A 27,390-nucleotide genomic window follows, 5' to 3' on the forward strand; every position below is an offset into this window, starting at 1 on the left:
TGATCATTGTGATGTTTTTTTACACATCATCCAGGCTTGATGACAAGAAAGTCTTCTGGATGACTTTCTTGTCATCAAGCCTGGATGACGTTGGAGGGAAGCAGACAAGAAAAGAGACACAGACCGGACTGTTGATGGCGCTATAGAGCAACAGTTTATGTTTTAGCCTATATCCATATCTCTTGAACCGTGAGGCCTACTGTCAAAATTCTTGCTGCTACAAAATCCTTGGTTTATTCCAAATAAACACCTCACGGAAACTATAAAACTCCACCCTGGAAATGTTTGAGATATTTTGCAAAATATATGACACCTGCATTTTTCTAGTAGTCTTGTCTTTTTAAACATCCAGACAATATGGGTCAATATATTTATTTTTAAAAATTGGACATTTGTGGACAATTTGGTCACCAGGAGGCAGTTAAGCCCTTTGAGGTTTAGCGTAATTGCCAGAAACGGCCACTGAGCGGTAATGCTTTGGCCAATTCTCATCAAACTTAAGAGTGTTATAACAAATATGATTTAGAACAAATAGAATATTCTATATGTTACATCCAAGACGTTTCTGTTGCTGCCTCTTGCTGGTCTTTTCTGTTTTTCCGTTGCTGCCCTCTGCTGTTTTACTCTGTTTTCTTGTTGCTGCCTTGTGCTGCTCTTTTGTGTTTTTCCTTTCTCTCTCTGTTTCCTAGGTAAAGATACCGATGTCCGCTGATCTTGCCAGCTAATTACAACATATAGCAGCATGAAGATTCGGCCAGAGCCAGTTTATGAACAGCCTGGCCACTTAGTATTTCCCCCATGATATCAAAAACAGGACTGCAAAACACCAGAGGGCACCAGGGAGCGAATCCTCAATAAATGGGAGAAAATGGAGCTAAAAGGCTAAAAAACGGAAAGTTAAAATAGTTTGTAATCACTTGCCCAGGAATTTCCTTTAATTTTAAGAAAGTAGAAGGATGTATTTTATTAAAAAAGAAAAGAAAACTTACCTGTATGTTTCCTGTTTGCTGCTACTGAGTGCTGATTTGTTGCCGATTGTATTCTTTTATAATAAAAAATTTTAAGCACTTATAAACTATGATTTTGCTCAAATGCTCCATATTAACCCATTCATTTTGGACTCACTTGGATCTCCTTTAGCGTTTGAGAACCCACACAGAGTGGTAATTCTCCTCTCTACAAGTTCTTTGGATTTGCCCTTGAAAAGGACAGTGATGAGATGCAGTTCGGCTCGCTGTTTCACCAGGCGGTCCATGGTGGTCTCTGGGAAATGCTGTGGTTATGCTGCTCTTTTAGTGTTTGTCGTTTGCCTTGTGTTCTGAGCTTTTGGAGTTACAGAACAGTTAGAAGTATTAACTAGACTTGATATTTGTACTAGTGATTTGACTCAGTGTTTAGCTTCTTCTGCTGTTTGATACTTGTACCATATAGCTTGTTTAACAACTGCTATAACTTACTAGTCACAGTTATGTAGGGGTGAGTGCCGTTTATGTTGGATGTATTCTTTTCTTTTACCTGTTGAGGGAGGTAGGCTGGCACCCGCTATCTTTTATTGTTTTTCGCATTTTCTTTTTAGGGAAGGTAGTTTCCTGGGGAGGGGGGCTTTAGAGGTTTCTGTTTGTTATTTTGATATAGGCTCACCCTGAAGTCTAAACCCTGTGACTATTTGCACTGACTAATAATACAAACTGTTGACTTGAGCACTAAATCGGTGTGCCGGTCTATTTGTTTTATGTTGCTACCTCATTACCCTAGACTACAGCCTTGGTACATTTATACTATGTGTGGAAGGTAAAAGGCAGTCGTAATGAATACGGTGTGTTGTAAAAATCTGTTTCTCCACAACAGCTTTGCTGACAGCTGAAACTTAGCATGTTGCATCTTTGGGCCACTTCCTAAATGAGGTGTTAAGGGCAACGCATTCCCAAATGTGGTCACTGTTGGCCAGTAAGTTCTCAACAAGCATTTGAAGGGCTTAGCTTTGGACAGTCATCATGAAAACTGAATGATGTGTTCACGTAGACACTATAATAGCCTATTAATTTTGATCTCAATCAGCCATGAGGTGGCGCTATTCAACGAAAACAAGAAGTCCTATAAATTTGATCTGGGATGAAAATAAATCATGCGCTGGACTGGTGACCTGTCCAGGGTGTATCCTGCCTTCCACACAATGACTTCTCATCATGCATTACAATAAGACATTTTTCACGTACAAGTCTTTTTAATGTCTTCATAGATTTTCTTCAGTTGTTTAAAGTTAGAAAAATTTGCTTTTCAAACTAGTCTCTGGATTTTAATCAAATTTTCTCAAACTTGGCCAAAAACAATCTGTGGAGTCTGTAGATAAATTATTATTTTAAGAAGTCTTGACTTTAATGCAAAGAGTGCCTGTAAGACATCAATTAATCTCTTAGACCTGGATTTTTCTTACATAAGAGCCTGTAAATCCATACATATTTCTCTGATTGAGACATATTTTGTAATCAACGTACACAACCATCATCTGAGGAAGCTTGCAAAGTTTTGCCTTCTGCCCAATGACTGCTGGGATAGGCTCCAACCCCCCCATGGCGCCCCAAAAGGTTAAGCAGGTTAGAAAGTGTGTGTATGTGCGCTCAATGCTCAATTAAGTGGTTTTAAAACAACAGGTGAAGTGTCATTGTCGATTGTTTTAAAAATATTGCCTTTAAAGCACGGTTTGGTTGCAAATCATTAATCAATTAGCAAAACACTTGGAGCGCCGCTGAAACCAAACCCGAAATAAGGGATTTAAATATTCTTCATCTTCTTCAAGTTTCAAGTTTATTTGTCGTTTCCACAACATGTCAGGACATTCATGCATTGAAATGCTTGTGGCGAGACTCAGGTAATCACTCTACAGAAAGTAAACAGTAAAAATAAAATACAAGAAAATACTGAAACTAAATTCTAGATGATGTATGTTCATATTTTCAGGTAAAGTGGCGCGATGCTTAAAAAAAGCCCTGGCATGAAGTTTGAGTTTTCCGTTATGTTTACGTCACGTCTTATTCTGTGAGTTTTTTGGCTGGTTGCAGAGCAGAAATCCGATTACTGTCGGACTCATGTAAACCCGAGTTTTCCTGTTACCTGATTACTCAAGTGCAAGTAAACGTGTTGATCGGATTACTGACAAAATGTGATTTTCTGCTGTGATCGGATTATTAAGTGATGTAAACGAACGTGATGCTCTGATTGTCACAAATTTGCTATGTTCATTCGCATTAATCAGCTGAGGAAATTTGAAATTTGGCTTAAATCGGCCTAAATTGACTCTTACAATGCAACTGCAAACAATCTAAAATATCATTTCTATCTGAATTTAAAAGAAAGAAATGATATTGCTTTCAAGTTACACATCTCAATAAGACCTAACACTGCAAGTATTTGTATGTTTCTAAATTGCACAGGACCTGTAATTTGATCGTGTAGGTTGATAAAATCACAGAATGAGGTGTGATTGTTTTGTCTGAACACTAGGTGGAGCTTCAGCAGTAAGTGCAAATTGTAAAAATCAAGCAAACCCGGAAGACATTACAGAGTCCTCCATAGATATACATACCTAGATGCCGCGTTGGGTCCAGCCAGGCACGTCAACGGCGCCGCCATTTTAGGGCGGTCAACATTGCTGCAGGACTGCATTACCATTCCAGAGCGGTAGTTTAAGCAAGATCCTGTCCAAAATTATACTATTTCAAGAATATGGCTCTCAGAAAGTGGGATAGGATTATATAACGGAGGGAACGCAGCGATCCACGCTCATGTTTGTGAGATGTGTATTGTTTGTGTGATTGGGGAGGCACAGAGAACCTGCTGATGTGATTGTTTTTCCTCTGGCTTTATATTATGCTTATTTAATTTGATAGTCTATTCAGGGGATCTTAACTTCATGTAGTAGTTATTTTTTTACAATGATGGTCATTGCTTTGTAGCTAGGTAAATTATAGCATTCCTTAAAACCGTGTATTCATAACATTAGCACCTTAAACAAAGCTGAAGTTAGCTTCTTGTTCGAATTTCCACCTTAAATGATGCATCAGCCAGCATCATGTTTGAATTTCCCCGTTCCACCTTAAATGGTGCATCAGCCAGCTTCTTGTTTGAATTTTCTGGTTCCACCTTAAATGGTGCGGCTTCAGGCACCAGAAAGTGACTGCTCTTGAAGAAGAAGCTGAATGATAGGAAGCCAACTTTAGCTTCGTCCTTCTTATTGTGTTTTGGGGGGTTTATTTTATTTTTATGTGTATTAAAAGTAGAAGTGATTCACACATTGATGGATTTGCTGATTGTGTTTCTACCGGACCTCGCGCGTTTTTAACGTCCGGTGCAGACGGTATACTTTATGCTGGCCAGGACGGCCAATTAGCACGATGAGTTATTAAAGAAATAAAAGCTACCAAGAGCAGTCCGTGCAGCCTAGATTAATATATGTCTGAGGATTATAACAAAACAAATTTGCTGAAAATCGGTTGAGTAATAAGGAGGTTGTAGCCTATTTAATTCTGAGACTCATCATCTCTCAATACGAGCGCATCTTGACCGCTCCAACATGGCGGACGCGCAGACGTATCGCCTTCGATTGAGAGCAACAGGCAACGCTGCATCTAGGTATGCGTATCTATGGTCTCCTCCCTACAAGTTCTGTGGCTGAGCCCCTGAGCTCCGCACCATAGAGATGTTACGCTCGATACCGGAGCATCGACGCAGTGTCGACACTTCGTGCTGAGAATTGCACTGATACACCGATTCGGTGCCTCTCTTTAAACGAAGGAGTCACGTGATAACCGCCAACGAAGCTTCGTTACGTCACTTAAACTGGTACAAATACCCGGGGCTTCTCCGGTGGGGTTAAACTGGTCAACTCCAAAACGGTTTCTGTTGTTTTCAGTTGTCATTTCAAATGTTTTATACCTCATTAATGCATTGTTTGTACACTGATGCATAAATAAAAAGACATCTATAATTGGCTTATCTTTGTGTCTGAACCCATTCACACCCATTTACCCAGAGGAAGTTCAAAAAAGTGTGTGTAAAAAGCCCAGACTCAAGGGTTTCCTCGAGAAAGACGGAGTGACACGTACACGGACAGAAAACATCACAGCGGTTGTTCCATTAATTACACAGATCTATCATGGAAGACTCAAGAAAGAGAACCAAGTCTGAAGTGTGTGATCACTTTCACTTAGCCAACCAAAATAAAGTGAGATGTATGATATGTGACCAAACGTATCATACTCAAATAACACCTTTTTAATTCTTCTTGACAGCATTATAACTTCCATTACCACAAATGTTACAACATGACTTTGCATTACTTGAGAAGTTTATGATGTATGCATGATGAGAAGCCAATGTAATGGATAAATAAAGTTATTTTAATATTATTTTCTTTGTTCAGTTAATAAAAGATAGAAAATCATATGTCAGTGGTTTATTTAATGTTCAAATGATCAAAATGACACATTTGTGTTGTAATAAAGGTTTATTTGTGCGAATTACCTTCAATGGAAATCCATGACAAACAGTAGGAAAAAGTCGTTGTAGGACATTGAACTGGACAGCAGATGGCAGTATGGAGCCAGGTGTCTAACGCTTCAAAACACTGAACCATTTTCCGACACAATTGGTTCACCTGTGTTGAAGCTTCGAAAAGCTTCGTAACGGTCATCACTACTTTTAAGGGAGGCTGAAAATGGAAACAGAATCAGGATGGAGATGTGAGATTGGGCTCCACAACGGCGACACTCCATTGCCGCCAGAGAACTGTCTTCCGCGTTTCTCAAACGCTAGAGGGCGCCCCCGAGCGCGTCCAAAAGGAATTGGTTAAGATGGAGCATTTGAGTTTATAAATGCTTAAACATTTTTAACGTAAAATAATACATTAATTTCCTGAACACAGAACGGCATAAAACATTTTAACACCACTGTTACATTTTTAAGAGCTTTTGAACTGAGTTTTAGCAGAGCCGGTTAATGAGGGGCCTGGCCTCTTCCTGTTTCCCCCGTTATATCAAAAACAGGACCGCACAAGAGCAGAGGGCGCCCGCGAGCGGAGTTTAAAACGGCGCCGCATATACGTTCATGGCGTCAGAGAGCGTCAATCGGCTGCTTCACGCGCCAACCAATCAGCACTCAGTAGCAGTAACGCCAGCGTCCTGCTGCCTAAAACCTGTTGGCTGTAGAAAACAGGAAACATACAGGTACATTTCATAGATATACATACCTAGATGCCGCGTTATCTGTCGTTCTCTATCTGAGGCGATACGTCTGCGCGTCCGCCATGTTGGAGCGGTCAAGATCCGCTTGTGAACAAATTCACTTGCATTGAGAGATGATGAGTCTCGTGATTAAATCGGCAACAACTTCATTACTACTCAACCGATTTTCAACAAATTAGTTTTGTTATAATCCTCAGACATAGATTAATCTAGGCTGCATGGGCTGCTCTCGGTAGCTTTTATTTCTTTAATAAATTCAGTCTGCATCTGACGTTAAAAACCGAGTTTAGCGCGAGAAACATAATCACACACACATAAGCAAATCCACCAATATGTGAATCACTTCTAATCGTAATACACGTAAAAAATAAAAGAAACCCCTCAAAATACAGTAAGAAGGACGAAGCTGAAGTTAGCATCCTATTCGCCAGCTTTCTTTGAGTTTTCCCGTTCCACCTTCAGTGGTGCAGCAATCACTTTCTGGTGCCTGAAGCTGCACCACTGAAGGTGAAACGGGAAAATTTGAACAAGAAGTTGGCAAATAAGAAGCTAATTTCAGCTTTGTGTAAGAAGGTGCCAATGTTAATCTATTATGAATATCTACACGGATTAAGGGATGTTACAATTTACCCAGCTACAACCATTAACCATCATTGTAAATAAATAGCTACTATATAAAGTTAAGATCCCCTGAATAGACTATTAAATTAAATAAGCTTAATATAAAACCAGAGGAAATTCAATCACATCAACAGGTTCTCTGTGCTTCACCAACCACATGGCCATATCTACACATAAACATCACACAAACATGAGCGTGGATCGCTGCGTTCCCTCCTTTATATAATCCTATCACACTTTCTGAGTGCAATACTCTTGAAACAGTATAATTTTGGGCAGTATCTCTCTTCCGCTCTGTACTGAATGCAGTCCAGCTGCGATGTTGACCGCCCTAAAATGGCGGCGCTTTTAGGGAAATATCCTTCCACTTTCCAAAATTAAAGGAGGCTCTGTGCAAATGATTAGAAACTATTTTAACTATTTTAACTTTTCGCTCACGGGCGCCCTCTGGCGTTTTGCAGTCCTGTTTTTGATATAAATGAATAAACGTATGTGTTATAAGTTCGCATTTCCCAGAATGCGTCGGGAGATCACGTGTCTGGGTAGCGTCCTACAGACTCGGAGTTCAGAATGAACTCCAATAACCACAATCCCTCAGGAGATCACATGACTGTGGACAATCACTCACGCACCTATCAGCGTTCGCAATCCCCGGAATATTGAGTGTATGCACCTGTGTCTAATATCATATGATCCCTTTAGTTTAGTATTTAAGCCCGGGCTTTAGTACTGGTCAGTGCGAGGTATTGTTTCGTCACGAATGTACTGAGGGGTTTCTATACTTATTGCTCCCTGTTATGACCCTTGTTTCGATTACATGACCTTGTCTTTTGCTGCTCCCTTTTGTACCTTTGCCGGATTGTTTTTGAACCTGTGTTCTTGACCCTTTTTGCCCGATTATCTGACTACGACTTTTGCTCCTCCTTTTGGCTTTATATGCTTAGTGTTAGGATCACTAAAGTGATTCTGTGTTGTCTTTTGGATCCGACCCATGTTTGCTTTTTGGACACGATTTTGCTGAACTATAATAAAACCTGGTTTGTCCTTTTTATCCGCGAGCGTCTGGATGCTGTCACAGCGTCACATTAAGCTAAATCTCGAAAGGCCTAATTGGCACCAGGTGGCCAAATTGTTTGCAAATTTCCAGTTGTTAAAAATAATTCTTGACCTATAGATTCACATGAACATTTTGAGAGCTATATTGTCTGGATATCTTAAAAAATCTCAGACTAGTAGAAAATTGTAGGTGTCACATATTTGGCAAAATATCTCAAACATTTCCAGGGTGGAGCTTAATATTTTCCGTGAGGTGTTTATGGAATAAGCCAAGGATTTTGTAGAAGCAAGAATTTTGACAGTAGGCCTCACGGTTCAAGAGATATGGATATAGGCTAAAACATAAACTGTTGCTCTATAGCTCCACCATCAGTCCAATCTGTGTCTCTTTTCTTGTCTGCTTCCCTCCAATTTGGTTTCTGGATGACTTTCCTGTCATCAAGCCTGGATGACTTTGACGTGTAAAAGAACATCACAATGAACAGAATAAAGAATAATAGTCATGGAGGAGCTCTATAAACTGTTGCTCTGTAGCGCCATCATCAGTCCAGTCAGTGTCTATTTTCTTGTCTGCCTAGAGCAGGGGTCGGTAACATGGCTCTTCTGCTCTGTTGTGGCTCCACAGCAGAATTAGATTCTTAGGTAAAAATAAAATAATCCTCCTTTGTAGTAAAATAAAGCTCTGCTGATTGTTCTAACAGTTTTAACAATAAATGGTCTTGAATGTTGGAGTTAATGTAGCCTGCTAATTCACCTTCACCTTCATTTTGTAGTCAGCAACTGCTTCTCTTTTAGATTTTTCCCCATCTGCTTTCACATTTATGTTTTTCACACTTGCTTTTCATGCTCACGTCAAGTCCTTTCATTTTCTCGGATGTGCCAGTATATGTAAAGGAGTGTCTGGTTTGCAGACGTCCAGTGAGATTCCAAGAGTATTGATCTTGATTTCACAACTACAACAATAAGATTATTCTGACTCCCCTCTGTTCTCTGCTGACATCAGGACTATCAGTGAGTGACTAAAACTTTCATGTCATCTATACAATTATCTCAACTTTTACACAGTTACATACTAATTTGGGTGTTATTTTTGTTCCTCTTACGTTTGTTCTTTAAGCTGTGTACAGTAACATATCACCAGAGTGATATTATCTGCCATGTTAGGCATGCATTTACATGAGCAAGGTGTGAATTATCAGGGGACTTGGGAGTCTGGGACCCCCTGATTAACCTCTTGGACCTGCTGAATGTTTCAAAATTCAAATTATGGGGTGTTCCTGAAAATAAACTTATTATGACATTAAGCTGTCATTGTTTAGCTGCCTCACCAACAGCTTCTGTCTTTGGTATTCTTAACTAGAGATGGACTGCTTTAGCAAATTCGTTTATCCAGTTGATACTTCATAGCCAAACAACTACCTCTAAAGTAGGTGCCTCTGAAAAACTTTACAGTTACCGTATATATTTGTAAATCTGAAAACTTGCTCAATTTTCCCAAGAGACTGGAGGAAAGAGTGAACTGTTACTCATTTCTCAAACCAAAGACAAAAGAGGAGATCTCAATGTGTGGAAGATTGCTTTACCAAACTAGAAAAGAGTGTTTACAGTAGTAGAACTATTGAACTAAACATTTTGTTGCCCTTGAAGCTAGCGTCAGTGCTGCTATGGTGAGTGAGCAGGCAGCTAACGCTGGATTAGCTAGGGCCCCTGAATATAAGGGATATTTCACATACTGTACGTGAGTAACTAAAGTTATGTACTGTCCACAGCATCTCATTTTTAATTAGCTACTATTAATTGTTGTCAAGCAGGTGGTCATTGTCTACTTTTTCATTTTGTTGATAGAATCACATTGCAGTTGGGAGATTTCTGCAAACTTTGGAGGACAATGCCAACCTCAACCTTCCTTACAATGTCATTCAAAGGGTGTTTTACCATTTGTCTACTTTGAAGGATTATGCTTACAGTTATTCTTGCAATAGATGAGGCCACAACCCACCCATGTTGACTGCTGATGCAAATTGGAAAATTGCTTGTAATTAACCAGGTAAGAAACTAAGCTGAAGAAGTAGTAGTCTGGTCTTTGGGGTCCTGATATTTGATCACACACAACTCAAACAGCTAAATAAGGGCTGCAGAAAGTAGCCAGGTGTATTTGGGTGCTAAAAGACAACAAATATGTGGACTGGCTTGGGGTCCATGAGGCTCTCTGTGCAAGCAACACTTTGACAACTTTGTCAACATTAAATGCACTTAAAGGCAATGCTGTTGATTGATATTAAGATAATTGCTTCTTTCATGTACTAATCCACCTGTTTAGATGCCCAAATTTGGATAATAACAACCTTGAGGACACTCAAGTTAACGTAAGGACTAGATGGGAGATGTCTGAAAAGCAGATTGTAGCATCTGGGTTTTGTGATTGTAAGAGGCATTCAAAGATATTGTCAGTCAACAATGTTTGTAAATGAATCCTATATTGCGGATATAATGATTGTCTGTTTATTTTGTATCACCAGGTACCACAATGTCCAATCCTTATAGTACTCTGCATTGTTTAGGACACCAGACATGATGTTGTACCAAAGACATTTTTAAAGGTCTGTCCCAAAAGGGCCGAGCATTCCCTTCAAGGCGTGGGTTGAATATAGATGAAGATGCCATATTGCAAGCACTGGATTCAAAGCAGCAAGTACTGCCCTTGAATGTACATAAAGCAAAATATTTTACTACAAAATTTCTTATACCTTTTGTGGTTTTATGTTAGTTATACGCCACGCAAAATATAATGATAGCCTGACCTATTCTTTATTGGCTCTGTTACCTGTGCTTAGCCCAGAACAGAGGACTCAAAGAAAGCATGCAATACTCTCGGCATGTCCGATATCGGTAGTCGTACAGACTTGATCAATCGACTTGAAGAGCTTCTCCTTTACAAGGACCTGTATCCTAAAATGTTCAAGCTCCAAAAAACTGGTGGTAAGAGACAACTCAAACAAATCTCACAGTGTGATACAACATTGTCTTAACATCTTTTAAAACAGTGGTAATACCTCATTCAATCTTTGAATCATATTCACTGAGCATTTATAAATCTTTTTTTCTCACTACTTACTAATTATTATTATACACGTATGATACTACAGCAGGTCACATAAGCCCTTTTCACTGTTAGATTGGAAGTTTTATAGATAAATTTAGCAAATTCTCCAAGTTTTATTTTATATCCAATTTAGATGGAGTGCTACACCTGACCTGTTTACACTCTGTAGTGTATTACCAGCCAGCATTGTGGTGGCAGGAGTCAGCCCACGACCACGGAGATGCTCTTTTGAGCTCTTTGAGTCAGTGTATGTGTCCGACATCATGGGACGTGTTGCCAGGCATGTCAACAACCGGACAAACCAGTGTTTTTTTCCAGCCACGCGATGGTTGTCTGTGTGCCATTACAGATGAGAACATCCAGGCTACACTGGAGAAACATCTTCAAGTCCAGTTTTCATGGGTGAATGTTGGCATTTTGCATGTATTTAGTGCTTGCTGGTGTCTACACGTAACTTTTTAGAATTTTCAGTTATAATTGAGCTATACTGTCATAAAATTACTATGTCAGCATTTCTATCTGTTGCTGAGTTGGATGTAAGGGCTGCAAAAATATCAGAAGAAACTCTTCATTATGGACAGAGCTGCCATTTACGTTTGTACCATGTCTCATGTCTGGTGAGGAATGTGGCTTTTAAGGTACGATTCAAAGATTCAAAGATTTATATTATCCATACAAATACACTGGAAATACTTCTCACTCAGAAAAATACAGTAATATGTTTGATGTCATGACGGGTATCGTGTGACATTGAATGTACTGACAAATGAATGTTTGTTTCATAGGACTTCCCATCACGCCTAGAGGGAAAAGATGACCAAGGTTCTGTAGCAGACAACTGTTGCATTGCCTGAGACATCTATGCTTGTGTTTTCCAGAAGATAGAAAAAAGTGAGCACAGTGTATATTTTAAAGGTATGTGTTACACATGTAGTTCCTTGTATAGTCTAATATTGTTGCAAACTTATTCGTTTGTATATCATTGTGTTTTTAGGACCATGCATTCCCATATTAAAACAGTGCAGTGAATCCAGTGTGATTACCGTGATGGATGGTTGCACAGTAACTGTGCAAGGATTGATGTATCCACACTGGACAGAGATGCACCATTCAGCTGTGGATGCCATCTCCCACTGCTTCACCCCTGTGAAAGGTAGAACCGCCTATCTAGATTCCTCATGTAATGAAAGATAATAGATAACAAACAGAAATAGTGTCAAATGTTTTTTTAATCTATAGTACACATGAAGCATTGCGGAAAGGCCTGTTTGCAGACTTGTTAGAGAATGGGGAAATTCTAGTATGAGAAGTGAACACGTTTTAATGCCCAACATTCTAACAGTTGTCTATGGTGATCTGTGCATTTCTAAAAATCAGTTTCTATAGAAACTGAGATTATCTTCTATCTGGGACCTTGAAGTCACATCAACTGTTCCTTCACAACAACCCTACATGTAATCTCAAAATGAAAGCTATGACTGAACGTCGTTTCTGTGTTTTTGATAAACAGGTAGTGTAAATATGCTACCCTATATTACATGCTTTGAATATGTACATGAACTTTTGGGAAGAACTTAATGAAAATGGCTAACCCAGTACTTTGCTCATGTCAGAATGTAATACTGTGTTATCTGCAAATTGTAAGTAAAACTGACAGGCTGGAATGTTTTGGTTTTTTTTTGTATTTGTGGCCTATAAGGACCCCTTCTGCCACCTCAGGCACCATTTATGGTGGAACAGAAAATTCGAACAAGGAGCTGGCAAATACGAAGTTGACTTCTGCTTTGTAAAAAGTCAAACGTTGAGAGACATTTTACAAGAAATTATTCTAGTATTGTGGAAAAGTTTCCTGACGGAGATGCGAGAAAAGCAGCTATAGCTGAGCTATATTATACTTAAGATTAAACTGACAATTCAGTTCACACAAATCATCGCCCTAATAGATCACTTAAAGCAGAGCAAAATAAGTCTGTGTTTTCGTTTATATTATAGTTTTAGCCTATACTAGGACATTAACACATATTGAGACATATTTACAGCCAAGATGGTGAAACGTTACTTCAGTAAAATGTACAGATGGTTGAATTTTTGTTGAAACTTAACATAATGGTTCTTCTTAACATTTGGGTTGCCGACCCCTGGCCTAGACACACGCAAACTACACCTCCCCTCCACATTTGGTGCCTGGATGACTTGCGGTGTCTTCTTGACAACACATTTTTTCACAAGGAAAAGAAGAATACAATAAACAGAAAGAATAAAGAAAATATGAAGAATAATAATCAAAAGCTAAAGAGATGTGTGCACATATCTCCATGTATTTGTAATATCTGTACATATGCAGGTCTGTAGAGGATGCGTTAATTTATTTGGTCTTAAATCAACAAAGTACATAATTTGACCCAAACTTTTGCGTACAACTGTGAGTTTATTGGCAATTTTCAAATCATACTTCAGATTAAACAGACAATTCAGTTCACATAAATCATCGCCCTAATAAATCTCTCTTCACAGTAAAGGGAAAGGCAAAGAAAGCAAAGTGCAGCAGGTCTAATTTACTCTTTCAGGGCTGAAAAAAAAATATTTTGAACTTTGTAGGGCAAAACTTCTAGAATTGGTCCAAAATAAGAAAGGAAGTGCATCTACAATATAAAGTGCTAGCAAATGTAAATATTGCAGTGCTTTCTCAGTGGCTAAACCTCTTAGCCTTCAGGTAATGTATTACAGAGCAGCATTTTTCAGAGCAGAAAAAGGGAAAAAGAAGGTTAGCGCTGCTGCGGACAAGATTATTTCGAAAAGTCTGAGTAAGGTGCGCCAATACAGCTGCTCAATTTTTACCCGCTTTTCTCCACCCGCTAGTTAGGACTCCCCCAATCACACGATGCTATCAACGCTAGGAGGCTTCCTCCTGTGAAGCGCCACCGCATCTTTTCGAACTGCCGCTCAGACAACGTCACTGGACAAAATATTGACATATGGACAGCTGAACGCGCTCGGACGAAAGCACCAAGATCTGTTACGTCAGCTAACAGACGCCCGCGCTGACTAGCATCGCGCTGAGTGATGGGGGGAGAAGGAGGGGCCATCCTACCCAGAGAGAGCGAGGCCAATTGTGCTCTCTCGGACTCCCGGCTACGGATGGCTGTAGCATCACCAGGGATCGAACCCGCGATCTCCTGATGACAGGGCCAACGCTTGGACGGTTGCGCCACTCGGGAGCCATACAGCTGCTTCTTAAAGGAGCACTTTACAGGCAAAAGAGAAGACTGAATGATATGCTGCTAATAATACCAGTTTTACACTGAGCTAACACTAAGCGTCAACACTAAGAGTCAAGTCATCCAAAATACTGTCCCCTAAACCACACTGAAAAGTCTGCGTGACCTTAATGAAGACCTGGATGCAGTTTGAGTGGGTTGAGAAAAGCTTTAAGAATGCATTTACAGAAAAGATTTGGGTGACTACTGACTTCTAGTATTTGCTAGCAAGTTAGCCTTGTAGCTCCCGCGCTAAAATAAAGAAGCAAAATTAGGACACCAAACGTTCTCGGCAGACAACATCAGGGGTAAGTGGACAAAGAAACTTGATATTGTAAAGTGTTCCTTAAACATGCAAATCAGTTATGCTAATTGGGGGCTTTTGGCCTTTATTCACAGAAATAAACGCAGGTCTATAGGTAGCAGTCTCCAAAAAGGAAGCTCCAATCAAGCAATATTTCAAATGTTGTGTGACGTGAACTTTTCTTTCTCTGCTCCTTTATGGGTCTTTAAAAAAATACGTAATATTTTTAACATTTTCAAGTCTTTTTCATATGAGCTGTGGCCCGAGTACCTGTAAAACATTCAAGCAGTAGCTCTCACAAAGCTTTTCAGCACCTCTTTCCATTTAGTATCGTCCATTCAAAAATTAGCATTACTTCCACTTCTTTTGCCTAAAAGACGAATTAAGAAAACGTTCACACCTGCATGACTCCACATAGAAGGCACAGCAATAGACTGATTCACTCAAAGAGCTTCCACAGAGCCACTGCTGTCCAGATATTTTTGATCATTCTCACACGTTAGTGCGTTAGTTGAGAGTGGTCCCAAAAATATTCAGCCAAGTGTGGCTCTGTTGTCAGAAACTGACCACTGATGAAACATGGCTAGCCAGACGTTTGCCAAAGTCTGGAGTGTTTTGTCGCTATATGTGGCCACGACCGCCTACCAGAAAATGCCATTAGGCTGTCATGAAATACTAGGGCTGATTGTTTTCACAGTGACATCCAGTGAGAGCATCAGTGGCTGCATGTTCCAACTTCTCTCTCGTACCTCTTACTGCTGAGTTGCATCTTGTTTTGAGGGAAACTGTAGCTTCACATTCTGCTAGTACGTAGGTTGTTGATTTGTCTTTAGTTTTCCTGTGAGCACTGTCCAGTGTAGTCTGCCAGTGCTTACATGACTGATGTTACTGATATTGCTGGCATCAGTGCTGTGTTTGACTTGTAAAAGACACTTCAGACTTGACGCACTTCAGTAATAAACAAATTCACAGCATGGTAGCAGATGGAAATATCAAGAGAAGCATCAATGACAGCTGCCAGTTCAATTGTGTATTAGAACAAGAGGACTACAGACTTAAAGTCAGCAACGGCGTGTTGACAGCTTTGACAGCTTTAAAAAAGTAATAATAATAATCACAGAACCTGTTATAGCGTGACGTGTGGGGGTGCTACAACCAATACAAACTCACAGAAAACAAATGCGCTGGCAAACGTGAAAATATCTCACTTAAAAGCTACTACATGTTTCAAAGAAAACTCCAACAACTTTTAAACACACAATGCTGTTAAACTTTCTTCAATCCAGTGAATGGTCTTACTCCAAAAGGCTCCGGACTGATAAAACTTGCTGCGTGGAAGTGCGTACACACAAGGACATGAGGCTAGCCAATCAGAATATAGTGATACAACACAATACAACCGATAGTTGTGGCCGGCTTAATGTGTAATTGACTTCTGAAGCCATGCATCATTCTGTAACTGGTGTCGTGTCATTCTCTAGTCATACTAGGAACTGAAAGAGATTCTCAAAATTCAGTGCCACGTGGTAAACAAGAAAGATTTCAAATCTATGTTCATTTTTCCACCAAACGTCACTGGATCCTTTAAAATATGAGGCTTGTTAAGGTGTTACGGAGACGAAAGATGAACATTGCTTCATTCATGCTGATAGCAAGCTGCCACTACTGACGTTGCACGAAAGTCTACTTTTAACTTTCAACACTGTAACTGTAACACTTGTCTATCAACACCAGCTGCTCCTACTTTACTCTGCTACTACCAAAGCACCATCACTATAACTGGATAAAACCTGCTGGTTTGTTTGGGGTATTTTTGTGCACTCGCTGTCTTATGATGTCAGTTCAGTGTGCAGCAGTGTTAGTTTGAACGTAGCAAATTTAATTTTTCAGTTGCTTAACAGCCTCGTAATTTAGAGGATCCAGTGACGTTCAGTGGAAAAAATGAGTGTAGAGTGATAAAGTGGCCTTTTCCTTTAGCACTCTAATGAAGAATTTGTTAATCTGTTGGGCTGAATTAGGTGAGCTAAATGAAAACTGATAAACTCAGCAGTACTTTGGCATTCCAGGACTAGACTCTGCTCCCCCCTCCTCTACAGCTCTTCACGGAGGCGGGTGTGCAGGTCTTCCCGGTCGATTTTGTCTGTCTGGTCGTGATAGCGGTGGTAGGCGAGCAGTGCCACGTTGCGTGCTGCAACAACGCTCAATTCCATGCAGCTGGCAGCCCATTCGATGGCGGTGAGATAGTATAAACGGTCGTGGAGGATGAACGGTGGCATGGGGTGCGGTGAAGAGCTGTATGAGGGGTAAGCCAGCCAGCGCTTCTCCCACACCCCCTCCCACGACACGAAAATCTCCCGCAGCTGTTCCTCAGACAGCGGCTCCTGGGAAAAAAACTTCCACACTTTGCTCTCGCTGGCTGGGGGCCGGCGGTAACCCGGGGGAAGGCGGGTCGGGTCCACCGAGGACAGGCTATTAAAAGCCAGCGCCTCATTATCTGTGGTAAAAATGTCAGAGACATCAAAGTCGGCCAGGTACTGATCGATCCCCAGATATGATGTGTTGACCTGACCCATGACCAGCGTGGTCACAAGGTGGTGGTAGTGGCCAGGAAAGTGAGATGGGATTGGAGGTGAGAAGCCAGAGAAGCTGATGTCAGAGAGGCCTTCGTGAAGGGCCGCGGCCACAATCACAATGTCATATATGGAGTGAGTGGGGCCAGAGTCACCAACGTAGATCACCTCGTAAAAGCTTGATTCAGTGCCTGATTGGTGGGGAAAGTGAGAGGTTATAAAAATACTGTTTTTTTACAGTGGTTATATTTAGGTACATTAGACTGATTTCTTGCATTTCATAGTAAGTGGCTTAGCTATGGCAACAAACAACCCCAGCAAGTGGTAGCTTATTTTCAGGGTTTTCTTTACCTTTTTTCATATTTTTAAAACTATGAAGAGGCCTTAACAGGAAGCAGTCACGCCATTAGAGATCAATTGACAGTCAGCCCTCCAAGTAAACAACAAATAAAGAAAATTTATGACATTCTGTAGTCTTATCCAGCCTGCCTCAGCTCCTCTTCACTGCACAGGTTAGGGTAACACTTTACTTGAAGGCTTCTACATAATATTAATGGATGTTATATGCTGTCATTAATTCCCAGGAGAGGTTTCCTTCTGTCATATAACAGCATTACCATTAGTGGTAATTGTCATGACATGCGTCGTGATGTTTGACGTCATACAGCTAAAAAGAACAGAATGTGACATAAACTGTCATGACAATAACCAGTAATACTATAACCAGCAAACACGACACTGTTATATTACTGAATTCTGTCACGTGACAATGACTTGTTTCTGTTATGTCAGTGTAATGTAACAGGGTTCATGTAAAGTGTTTCCTTGGTTAGTGCACTCCTCATTTGATAGCTGATGTATCCAGCTGATCAGACTTTCAGGTGCATGTGAACTCCAGGCTCTTGGCTCTTACAAATATTGATCAGCCATAGCCTGAACTAACTCTGATGTTTCGCACAGCCAATAAAGAATTGCTTTACCGCTTTTGGACGGCTTCATCTTCAGAGAAATATCCGTGACCCGGGCCTGGATAAGTTCAGCCTTGGTGTGGGACAGAAGCTCAGAGCAAACCCGCTTATTTCCTCCATCCACTGCCCACTGGCCAGAGTCAGCACAGGCCAGGGACACGGCACCTGCAGAGAGACAAAATCAGTTCTGTTTTTATTAAAATATTTTTTTTTCTAAACTAATATGTATAACCCCATTTCCAAAAAGGTTCGGATGCTATGCAAAATGTAAATAAAAACAAAATGCAATGATGTGCAAATCATTTAAACCCTATATTTCATTGAAAATAGTAGACAACAAATCAAATGTTGAAACTGAGAAACTTCATTGTTTTTTTAAAAATATATGCCCATTTTGAATTTGATGCCAACGAGACATTCCAAAAAAGTTGGGACAAGGGCATGTTTACCACAATGCTGCATCGCCTCTTTTTTTAACCAACACTCTGTAAGCGTTTGCAAACTGAGGAGACACTGCTGCAGTTTTTTAAGTGAAATGTTTTCCCATTTTTGCTTAACATAGGATTTCAACTGCTCAACAGTTCAGGGTCTCCTTTGTCATATTTTTCATTTTATAATGTGCCTAATGTTTTCAGTGGGTGACAGATCTGGCCTGCAAGACAATGTGGTTTTACATTGTCTTGCTGAAATAAACAGGACCTTCCCTGAAAAAGACGTTGTCTGGATGGCAGCATATGTTGCCAAAACCTGTATATATCCTTCAGCATTAATGGTGCCTTCACAGATGTGCACGTCACCCATGCACTAATGCATCCCTATACAATCATGAATACTGGCTTTTGAACTGTGCACTGATAACAAGCTGAGTGGTTTTTAGCCCAGAGGACACAGCGTCCATGATTTCCAAAAAGAATTTCAAATGTTGATTCGTCAGACCACAGAACACTTTTTCACTTCCGCTCAGTCCATTTTAAATGAGCTTGGGCCCAGAGAAGGTGGCAGCATTTCTGGATCCTGTTTATATATGGTTTCTTCTTTATGCTTAAGGGTTTTAATTAGCATTTGTGGATGCAGCAATGAACTGTTTTCATAGACAGTGTTTTTCCAGAAGTGTTCCTGAGCATATTCAGTGATTTCCTCTATAGAATCATGTCTGTTTTTAATGCAGTGCTGCCTGAGGGCCCAAAGATCATGGCCAGCAAATACTGGTTTTTGGCCTTGTCCCTTGCATATAGAGATTTCTCCAGATTCTCTGAATCCTTTGATGTTATTATGTACCATAAATGAAAAAAGGTTCTTTGCTATTTTATGTTGAGGAATGTTATTCTTGAATTGTTGCACTATTTGCTTGTGCAGTCTTTTATAGAGTGGTGAACCCCTCCTCATCTTTACGTCTGAAAGACTCAGCCTCTCTGGGATGCTCTTTTTACACCCAATCATGTTACTGACCTGTTGCCAATTTAAGCATTACACAAATTTACCAGCCTTTTGTTGCCCCCGTCCCAACTTTTTTGGAACGTGTTGCTGGTGTCAAATACAAAAAGAGCACGTAAGACTACGTATTAATGAAATACAGAGTTTAAATGATTTGCACATCATTGCACTTTGTTTTTATTTATATTTTTCAGTGTCCCAACTATTTTGGAAATGGGGTTGTACATTTATATGCAAGATTATAAACATGCATATGTCTATATGCAACAAATTTGACTACACTGTTTCTGGTTTATCATCAACTGGCTTAAGGCAGGTTTCCCAGAACTTGATTAAGCTCAAGCCTAGACTAAAAAGATTTTTCAAAGGATAATTACCATTATTGTTATAATTTAGTCCAAGTTTAGGCTTAGTGCAGGTCCAGGGAACCGACAATTAAAGAATTTAGCCATAAGATTCTGCATGCACCACCCTGAAGATGGTGCTATTGTCCTTAATAATTACGAGCCATTAGATACAAACCTTCTTTTAGGCAAATAGGTAAAGCTGACTGTAAGCGAAAGCACTTACTTGAACATGCATATCCATTCTAAATAACACTAGAATTTATGAATGTGTGCAGAAAAGAATAGTGAGACTATAATTATACATCATTCTGCAATATTTGAGAAATTGTATGACATTTGTTTTATGTTTTATATGCTTTTTTTAACAGTGTTGTGATAATTTCTTAAGACAAAAAATACTGTGTTTACTTTCAATTTGAGAGTAGTGAATTGTCCATTTTATCTGCTCCACTTACTATATAGGAGCACTTTGTAGTTCTACAATTAAACCCCTCGTTGTCACTGCTGGCCTGAGAATAGTCCACCAACCAAAAACATCCAGCCAACAGCGTCCTGTGACCACTGTTGAAGGACTAGACTATGACCAACACAAACTGTGCAGCAGTAGATGAGCTATCATGTAGTTTAAAAACTCCAGCAGCGCTGCTGTGTCTGATACACTCACACCAGCGCAACACACCACCACCACGTCAGTGTCACTGCAGTGCTGTGAATGATCCACCACCCAAATAATACCTGCTCTGTGGTGGTCCTGTGGGGGTCCTGACCATTGAAGAACAGGTTAACAAAGTATGCAGAGAAACACACGGACTGTAGTTTGTAATTTCAGAACTGCAAAGTGCTCTTATATGGTAAAATGGACAACGAGCGTAGATACAAGGACGAGTACTTAATGAAGTGGCTGATCAATGTAATTGAGTAAAAGTCCAAGCATTCAACTTCAGTACTCAGTAGTAAAGTAGAAATCTTCTAAAATAATTCCTAAGTACATTAACCAAGTACAATCGCAGAAGTGATTCCACTCCTGCTCATATCTCTTTCAGCTTTCGCCCAAGTTCTTAAGGACCATTATGCTGTTCTGGACAAGCTACAGACTAATTCTAGCTGAATGTAGCTAATAATCCTGGCTAATGTATAAATGATCTGAAAATGTGCTAAAATAATCTAATTGAATTGTGGGAAAAATTTTACATTTCATGATGCATCTAGTCATTTCCTAAAGAATTTTAATTGAACTGAATCGCTGTGAGGTCAGAGATTAACACACCTATTAAGCAGGGTATCGTGCTGTGAAACTTACCCACGAGAGCAGTGAGGTCAGCGGTCTGGCCGAAAGCAAAGCGTGAGAGCGGAGTCACAACGTTGTTGATGAAGACCTGAGAGAAGCCATCAGCCAGCATGACCTCCTCCAGTGTCTGATTGATCAGGGTCAGGAAGCTGTCTCCACCTAAGCCATGCAGGAGCTGCTCCACGCTGGAGAAGGAGTAACCAGACTGCTGGTACTGATAAATCCTGTCAGGAGAAGAGGACTCAGTTTATTCAATGGGTAAGGGTGGGCACCTCAAACTGTGTGCTTTGTGTGGTGGTATTAGTGTAAAAGGATCGAGCTTTCAAAGCCTTCAAAGCTTATTTGTGGAATAAATGAGAAGGGTTATAAAGCTGAATTATCTTTGGATTGTGACTCAACGATAAAGTTGCAATGTGGCTCCTAAATGAAGACAAGTTGTGAACTGCTGCTATAGAACATGCTCTGTATTTAGTACAGGTGCATATGACCTTCTTATCATGTAACTGATGACCAGAACTGAACTGCTGTAGGACCCACCTCATGAACTTACTTAGAATGCCCTCCACCCACTTTTGCATGCGACTGGACTTTAAGCCTTCGTCGAAGGTCAGCTTCTTCCCATCAAATATGGCAAGCTTAGTAGGGACATCATGGGTGGACAAGCCTGATGAAGAGGGCAAGAATCTGAATATTTACTGTATCAATACAATCTCTGAACTTTTTTATGCTATTTGAAATCAAAAACTGCCATTTACACTGTGTGAATATTTCACAATGACTGGACCAATAAAAATGATGTAAATTGACTTTGTTGATCATCCGTGTGCCACCAAAATAGCTCCAAGCCAGCGATGCAAGAACTCTGAAGGTGCCCAGTGGTATCTGGCACCAGGATGTGACCTGTAAGTTGCGAACTGGAGCCGACACTGCTCGGATTTGTTATCCCAGCACATCCAACAGTTGCTCGATTGGATCGAGATCTGGGGAATTTGGAGGTCACAGCAACACCATGAACTCTTTGTCATGTTCCTTAAACCATTCCTAAACAAGGTGCATAGGGTGGCAGGGCACATTAACCTGCTGAATGAGGAATACCACTGCCTTAGAGGGGTGTAAGAGCATCACATTCCCTCCAACTGCTTGACTTTTCCAACAGTGCATACGGGTGCCAGCACGTCCCCAGATACACGGTGCACACGTATCTCTCCGTCCACAGAATATAAATGAAAACAGAACTCATTAATCAGGCAACCCTGCTCCAAAGTCCAGTTCCAACACTCATGCCCAAGCACTTCCACAGTTAAACGATGCACACATAGCTGTCTGCCCAGGCAGTGTAAATAAAAACAGGACTCGGAAGATCAGGTGACCTCCGTTTATTGCTTCAAAGTCCAGTTCCACCACTCATGCCCAATTTTGGCACTCAGTGGTTAGCCTGGGCACTCTGACCAGTCTGTGGCTACGCAGTCCCATATGCAGCAGCACGTTCCTCTCGTAAACATCATTAAAAATTTCTGTGACCTGTGCCAGCAGCCCTTCTGTTGGTTCTGGCTAGATGGTAGAGCCTTTGCTGCTTAGTGAATCCAACCAGAGGTGTTAATAGGATGGCATCTTAGGGTGGGCATTTGAATTATTTGGGTGGGCAACAACAAATATGCTGCTTTTTCTAAACAGGGTATGTAAACAAGGACAAAGTTGGGTGGGGGGTCGGGGGAGTTGGGACAAAAGGAATACAATTACTCCATCCTGTTTTGGATGAGCCACCTAAATTTGTTCTGGAAACATGCAGCTTGCAAAACAAGAAAACTCAACTGATAAAACTATACATGACTACTAATATAACTTATAAAAACCAGAGAAAAAGGTATAAACAGTTTTACTTTGATTGCTGTGAGCAGGTTTAGCAGTTCACTTAACCATGTCTGTACTGCATGTATGAAACAGTGTTGTGTTTTAGCAATAATGTAAAGGAGGAGCACTGAACAGTCAATAGGAAAGGCAGTGCACTGTCAGTAGGTACTCACCACTGCTGACCTGGAGTGCCCCACAAGCCTTGCCATGTCAGAGATGTGTGTCAGATAACAATTTGGCTCTTGTTAAATTACTAAATTGCCTCTCCAGCCACAATTAAAAAGATAAGCAACATTGCTGTTTTTATTCCAGGTGACATTGTCTCTTCCTCGACCCAGAATTAGAAGCATCTTCATAGGCTCCCAGTACAGTATCGTGTTCTATACAAATTGCTTGTGCTGGTTTTTAAATCTTTGTATGGCCTCGCCCCCTCCTACCTTGGTAGGCTGCTTCAGTCATACTCTGCGGCATGCACTCTTCACTCCTCTAAGGCTTCCTGCCTCTAAGCTGCGGACTTTTGGTGACAGGGCATTCAGTGTTGCTGGCTCCAAGCTGTGTAACAGTCTCCCCTCTGAGTTGCATGCTTGTTCGACCCTGGCTTTGTTCAAAGCTTGTCTTAAAACCCACCTTTCCTGGCTTTTGGGTGAACCAGAACTGTGATTTTTAAATTATGTGTATTGTTTTTCCATGCTTGTACAGGTTTATTGTACAGTGTCTTTGGGCGTCTTGAAAGGTGCTTATCAAATAATTTATTATATTATTATGATTATTATTATTATTATCATCAAAGTCATTCAGGTCCTCACGCCTGCCCATTTCTCCCACAATAGGACTTACTGGCCGTTTGCCATCATACATCACGGAAATACTTAGTGTAAATAATGCAGTTTATCAGACTTGTTCCAGTCACTCGATCAGCCTTCAGGTGCCAAGAGCTTTTACTGAAGTGGGAAAATCTGCTTTTAGCTGTAGAGCAGCACTGAGCTGGACTTCACTACAGGAAACTCTAAAGCTTCACTCGCTGGTGTTGCATGAACATCTTAAACATTTATTCTGTAACCACCTTCACTCAGCCTGTAACTGTTTTATTTTTAAATTTTAACTTAATATGGCATGTTTTGGTTATTGTTTTACATTTTTTATTCATATTAATTATTTTATTACAGACTTTTACTTTTTATTACTGCTGGGTAATTGTTTTACAGCAGTTCATTCAACTGAAGTACAGCACTGTGTGTCAATTGTTTACAGTTGTGTGGGGAACACAGACATCTAAGTAAAAACAGAAGAGTAAAATACTGACTGCAAAAAGGAATATAAGAATTTTTTTTTTTTTTTCTTAGGAAGGATAAACATTATTTTTGTCTTGTTGCTTTTTCTGAATTTTTGCCTGATGTATGTCACTTAGCAAAACAATTTAACATAATGTAATAAAACTATTAACATATATTCACCTAGAAAATGTTATTTGACCAGGGGTGTTCAAACTTTTGCATATGACTGTATATCAGGATCTGTCATATATTAAATACAACTGGCTCCCTCACTCAGTATTATATTTCCCTGTCTAAATACTTCTTAAGCACAAAAATAGTGAGTGAATGTGCAAAACGTGCTGCGCTGCCTGCTTTGTCTGAGCGGATCATCATTACTTCACGTTCATGCTTACTGTGACACTGTCCAAACATTTCTGCATCTGACTGTAAACTGTGTTGCCTATGAATCATGTGTTTGTGAAAAACTCACCCAGTTTGTCCACAAAGTGCTTCATATGCAAGTTAAGTGGGTGTATAATGGACCCTCCGGTTTCATAATCGTGTCCCCTGATGTTCTCGGTAGCAAGACGTCCTCCTACAGTTCCTGCTTCAAACACGTCAATCTTGACGGACGGTCCGAACTCCTGCCTGAGGAAATATGCTGCTCCTGTTCCTCCGATTCCTCCTCCAATGATGGCTAAAAGAGTCACAGCAAAGCCACATTCGTTATTTCAGTCAGACCGTAACCTCGTTACTTCATTTTTCACTTTTTAGTTTTATACACCGTAATAAAACCACCAGCTGCTCTTTACATTGTGTAAACGTTATGATGAATCGACCAACAGACATCCAGAATAAAACCCTGTGACCGTTAAGAATGTTTTTCCTTCTCTTAACATTCAGAAGTTTGGAATCATTTTTCATATTAATAAATGGCTACTTATTCAGTAGTAATATATACGGCAAAGATTTACATACCATAGGTGAGACACTAGAAGGTATTTTAAGATGTTTCATTTTAAATTCCCAAAGCTTTTGGTAACAAGTTATTAAATGATAAACAATAAACTTATTATTTATTTACAGTAGTTCTTTGAGAAGTATCTGCATGGAGACGATCTACACATTTCACATACAAAGCAAACTGGATGTTAATCTTATCAGAACTTTCATCTCTGTAAACAGATGAACATCTAACCACGCTTTACCGATTTTCTCAGGCTGCTCTTCCATCTCAGAGGCCGAGGCAAGACCCCAACGCCCGACCTGACAAATCCCGAAGATCAGAAGAACTCTGAATGACCGATTTCTCAGAGACATTGTGGACACTTAGTTCTCCAGAGGTACTGATATTATAGAAAGAAACAGAGAAATTTAATAAGTAAAGCAAATTATATAGTTAAATTACAGGAAAATTACAGTTCAGTTCAGCACAATCCCTCCTGGGAATCACAACACAACTTTTATCTCTACCTGTTGGCAGCAGTTCAGTATAATAAATGTCATCTAGACTAATTCCCAACCTGAGCTACACACTCAGAGATTCATTAGTTAAGGCAATGGTTCTATTTAGAACTATGCGTTCCATACAGAACCATCTGCGTTCTTTGCATGGTCAAACTGTCCTTCAAACTTACAGAGAATGTGCTGTATATGGTTCTATACAGCACTGAAAGGGTTAAAAGCTTGTCGTCATCATAATAATAGCAGAACCTTTTTGATGCCACATAGAAACATTTTCAAAAGGGTTCTAAACAACACCATATACAACACATTCCCCATTAATCAGAAGAACAATTTCATGCAAATGGTTCTATAAAACGCTAAAACCCATGGCTAAAAATAGAACCATCGCCTTTAGTAAGGAACCCTCATCTTTGGAAGTGTGTACAGTAGAAGCAAGATCACCCTATAGATTGTAAAATAGAGGCTACTTTCTAATATCACTTAATCATTAAAAAATAAAACCTGCAAGTAAACAAATCTAGAACTGCAAAAAATCTAAGGCCTGATTCACAAATACTGCTGCTGCGTGGCGTTTGTGCTGCGGAGCCGTGAGAAAGTTATAGACATTCATTTTTCCAGACGGTTAAATGGTCTCAGTCACTCTGCTCGATATAAATACAATTTATTAAACTGCATATACATATTTATCTTCGACAGCATTCCAGTATTTCGTCATGAATTAAATTGTATATGGTTTTCTATTTCATTTCCAGATTTTCATGGCTCATTTCAGTATATTTTGCTGCGTCATGCGAAAAAACTCGGCGCCAATTTCTTACCCAGCGAGTGGTCCTACAGAGCATGCGCATTTCATTACCACAGCGTTGCAACTTAAGGTTTCTGAAGTTTTGTTGTGTTTTTATTGTTAATTCAGTACAGACTCAATATTAATAATACTTAATATTAATATTATTACATACTCCCCTGATAAGCTAATTTAGGCGATCAAAGTATCCTAAATATTCTTTTGATGCTGGCAACGTTTTCTGATAAAGAGATTTAGTTAGGCTATCAAGTTATCCTACCTATGGATATCAGTGCTGGTAGAATGTTCTGATAAGGTAATTTAGACCATCAAAATATCCTACCTATTTTATGCAGAACGCTCCTTGTATGTGTGTTACAGTAGGACATTTCGACAGGGAAGCACGATCCGCCACAACATCGGGTCTCTAAGCACCGCGCGACCTGCACACAGACTCGCTGGTTTAATTCACAGTGGAATATCTGCCTATCTGCTCATGCGAAACAGATTCTGTGTGTGTAAAAGGGAGAGAACCTCACCGTTTCCACAGCTCTGTAAGAGAGATGTTCTTGTGACTTTAGTCAGTGAAGTGTTACCAGCAGCAGCTGAACCGCCTCTAACAGTCACCCAGTTCAGAGCAACAACAGAACTATCCTCAGCTGACCTTTCTAACAGTCGCTGCGTCATAACATCTGGCTGTAAACAGCAGCATCAGAGAACTGGTAGAGAGGAGAATTAACAGAGCAGGTGTTACGGTAAATTCAGTTCCCCCTGTTCCCCCCTCCTTGCGCATGTCGAAATCATGACGTCTTCAGTCGACGCTCCTCTGCGGGGCTTAGATAGGC

The 27,390-nt window shown here is 40.2% G+C and overlaps 1 protein-coding gene across 2 annotated transcripts; it reads right to left on the bottom strand.

Moving 5' to 3' along the window:
* Window positions 1–13,846: 13,846 nt before the first annotated feature.
* Window positions 13,847–27,361, bottom strand: LOC118824583 (prenylcysteine oxidase-like). Of its 2 annotated transcripts, XM_036594844.1 has the most exons (8): window positions 27,085–27,361; window positions 26,891–26,988; window positions 25,503–25,646; window positions 24,785–24,991; window positions 21,725–21,851; window positions 21,200–21,411; window positions 18,131–18,283; window positions 13,847–17,341 (listed from the first exon to the last, which is right to left on the bottom strand). In XM_036594844.1, exons 3-8 carry the CDS (start codon window positions 25,612–25,614, stop codon window positions 16,671–16,673), a joined length of 1,482 nt encoding a protein of 493 aa, XP_036450737.1. In that variant the 5' UTR covers window positions 25,615–25,646; window positions 26,891–26,988; window positions 27,085–27,361; the 3' UTR covers window positions 13,847–16,670. The 2 variants fall into 2 exon arrangements, with proteins under 2 accessions (XP_036450737.1, XP_036450736.1); XM_036594843.1 differs by lacking the exon at window positions 26,891–26,988 and having other exon boundaries at window positions 25,503–25,640.
* Between the last annotated feature and the right edge of the window lie 29 nt (window positions 27,362–27,390).

This window comes from Colossoma macropomum, unplaced genomic scaffold, assembly GCF_904425465.1.
Source record: "Colossoma macropomum unplaced genomic scaffold, Colossoma_macropomum, whole genome shotgun sequence".
Lineage (NCBI taxonomy): Eukaryota > Metazoa > Chordata > Actinopteri > Characiformes > Serrasalmidae > Colossoma > Colossoma macropomum.

Bases quoted from the DNA above. Each gene is read 5' to 3' on its own strand.
- LOC118824583 (XM_036594843.1), bottom strand. From the start codon at position 25,614: ATGTCTCTGAGAAATCGGTCATTCAGAGTTCTTCTGATCTTCGGGATT. The intron at 21,852-24,784 runs GTGAGTTTTTCA...CCTCTTCATCAG, and splicing joins GCACTTTGTGGACAAACTGG to GCTTGTCCACCCATGATGTC. The intron at 18,284-21,199 runs GTAAGTTTCACA...GTCTCTCTGCAG, and splicing joins TGACCTCACTGCTCTCGTGG to GTGCCGTGTCCCTGGCCTGT.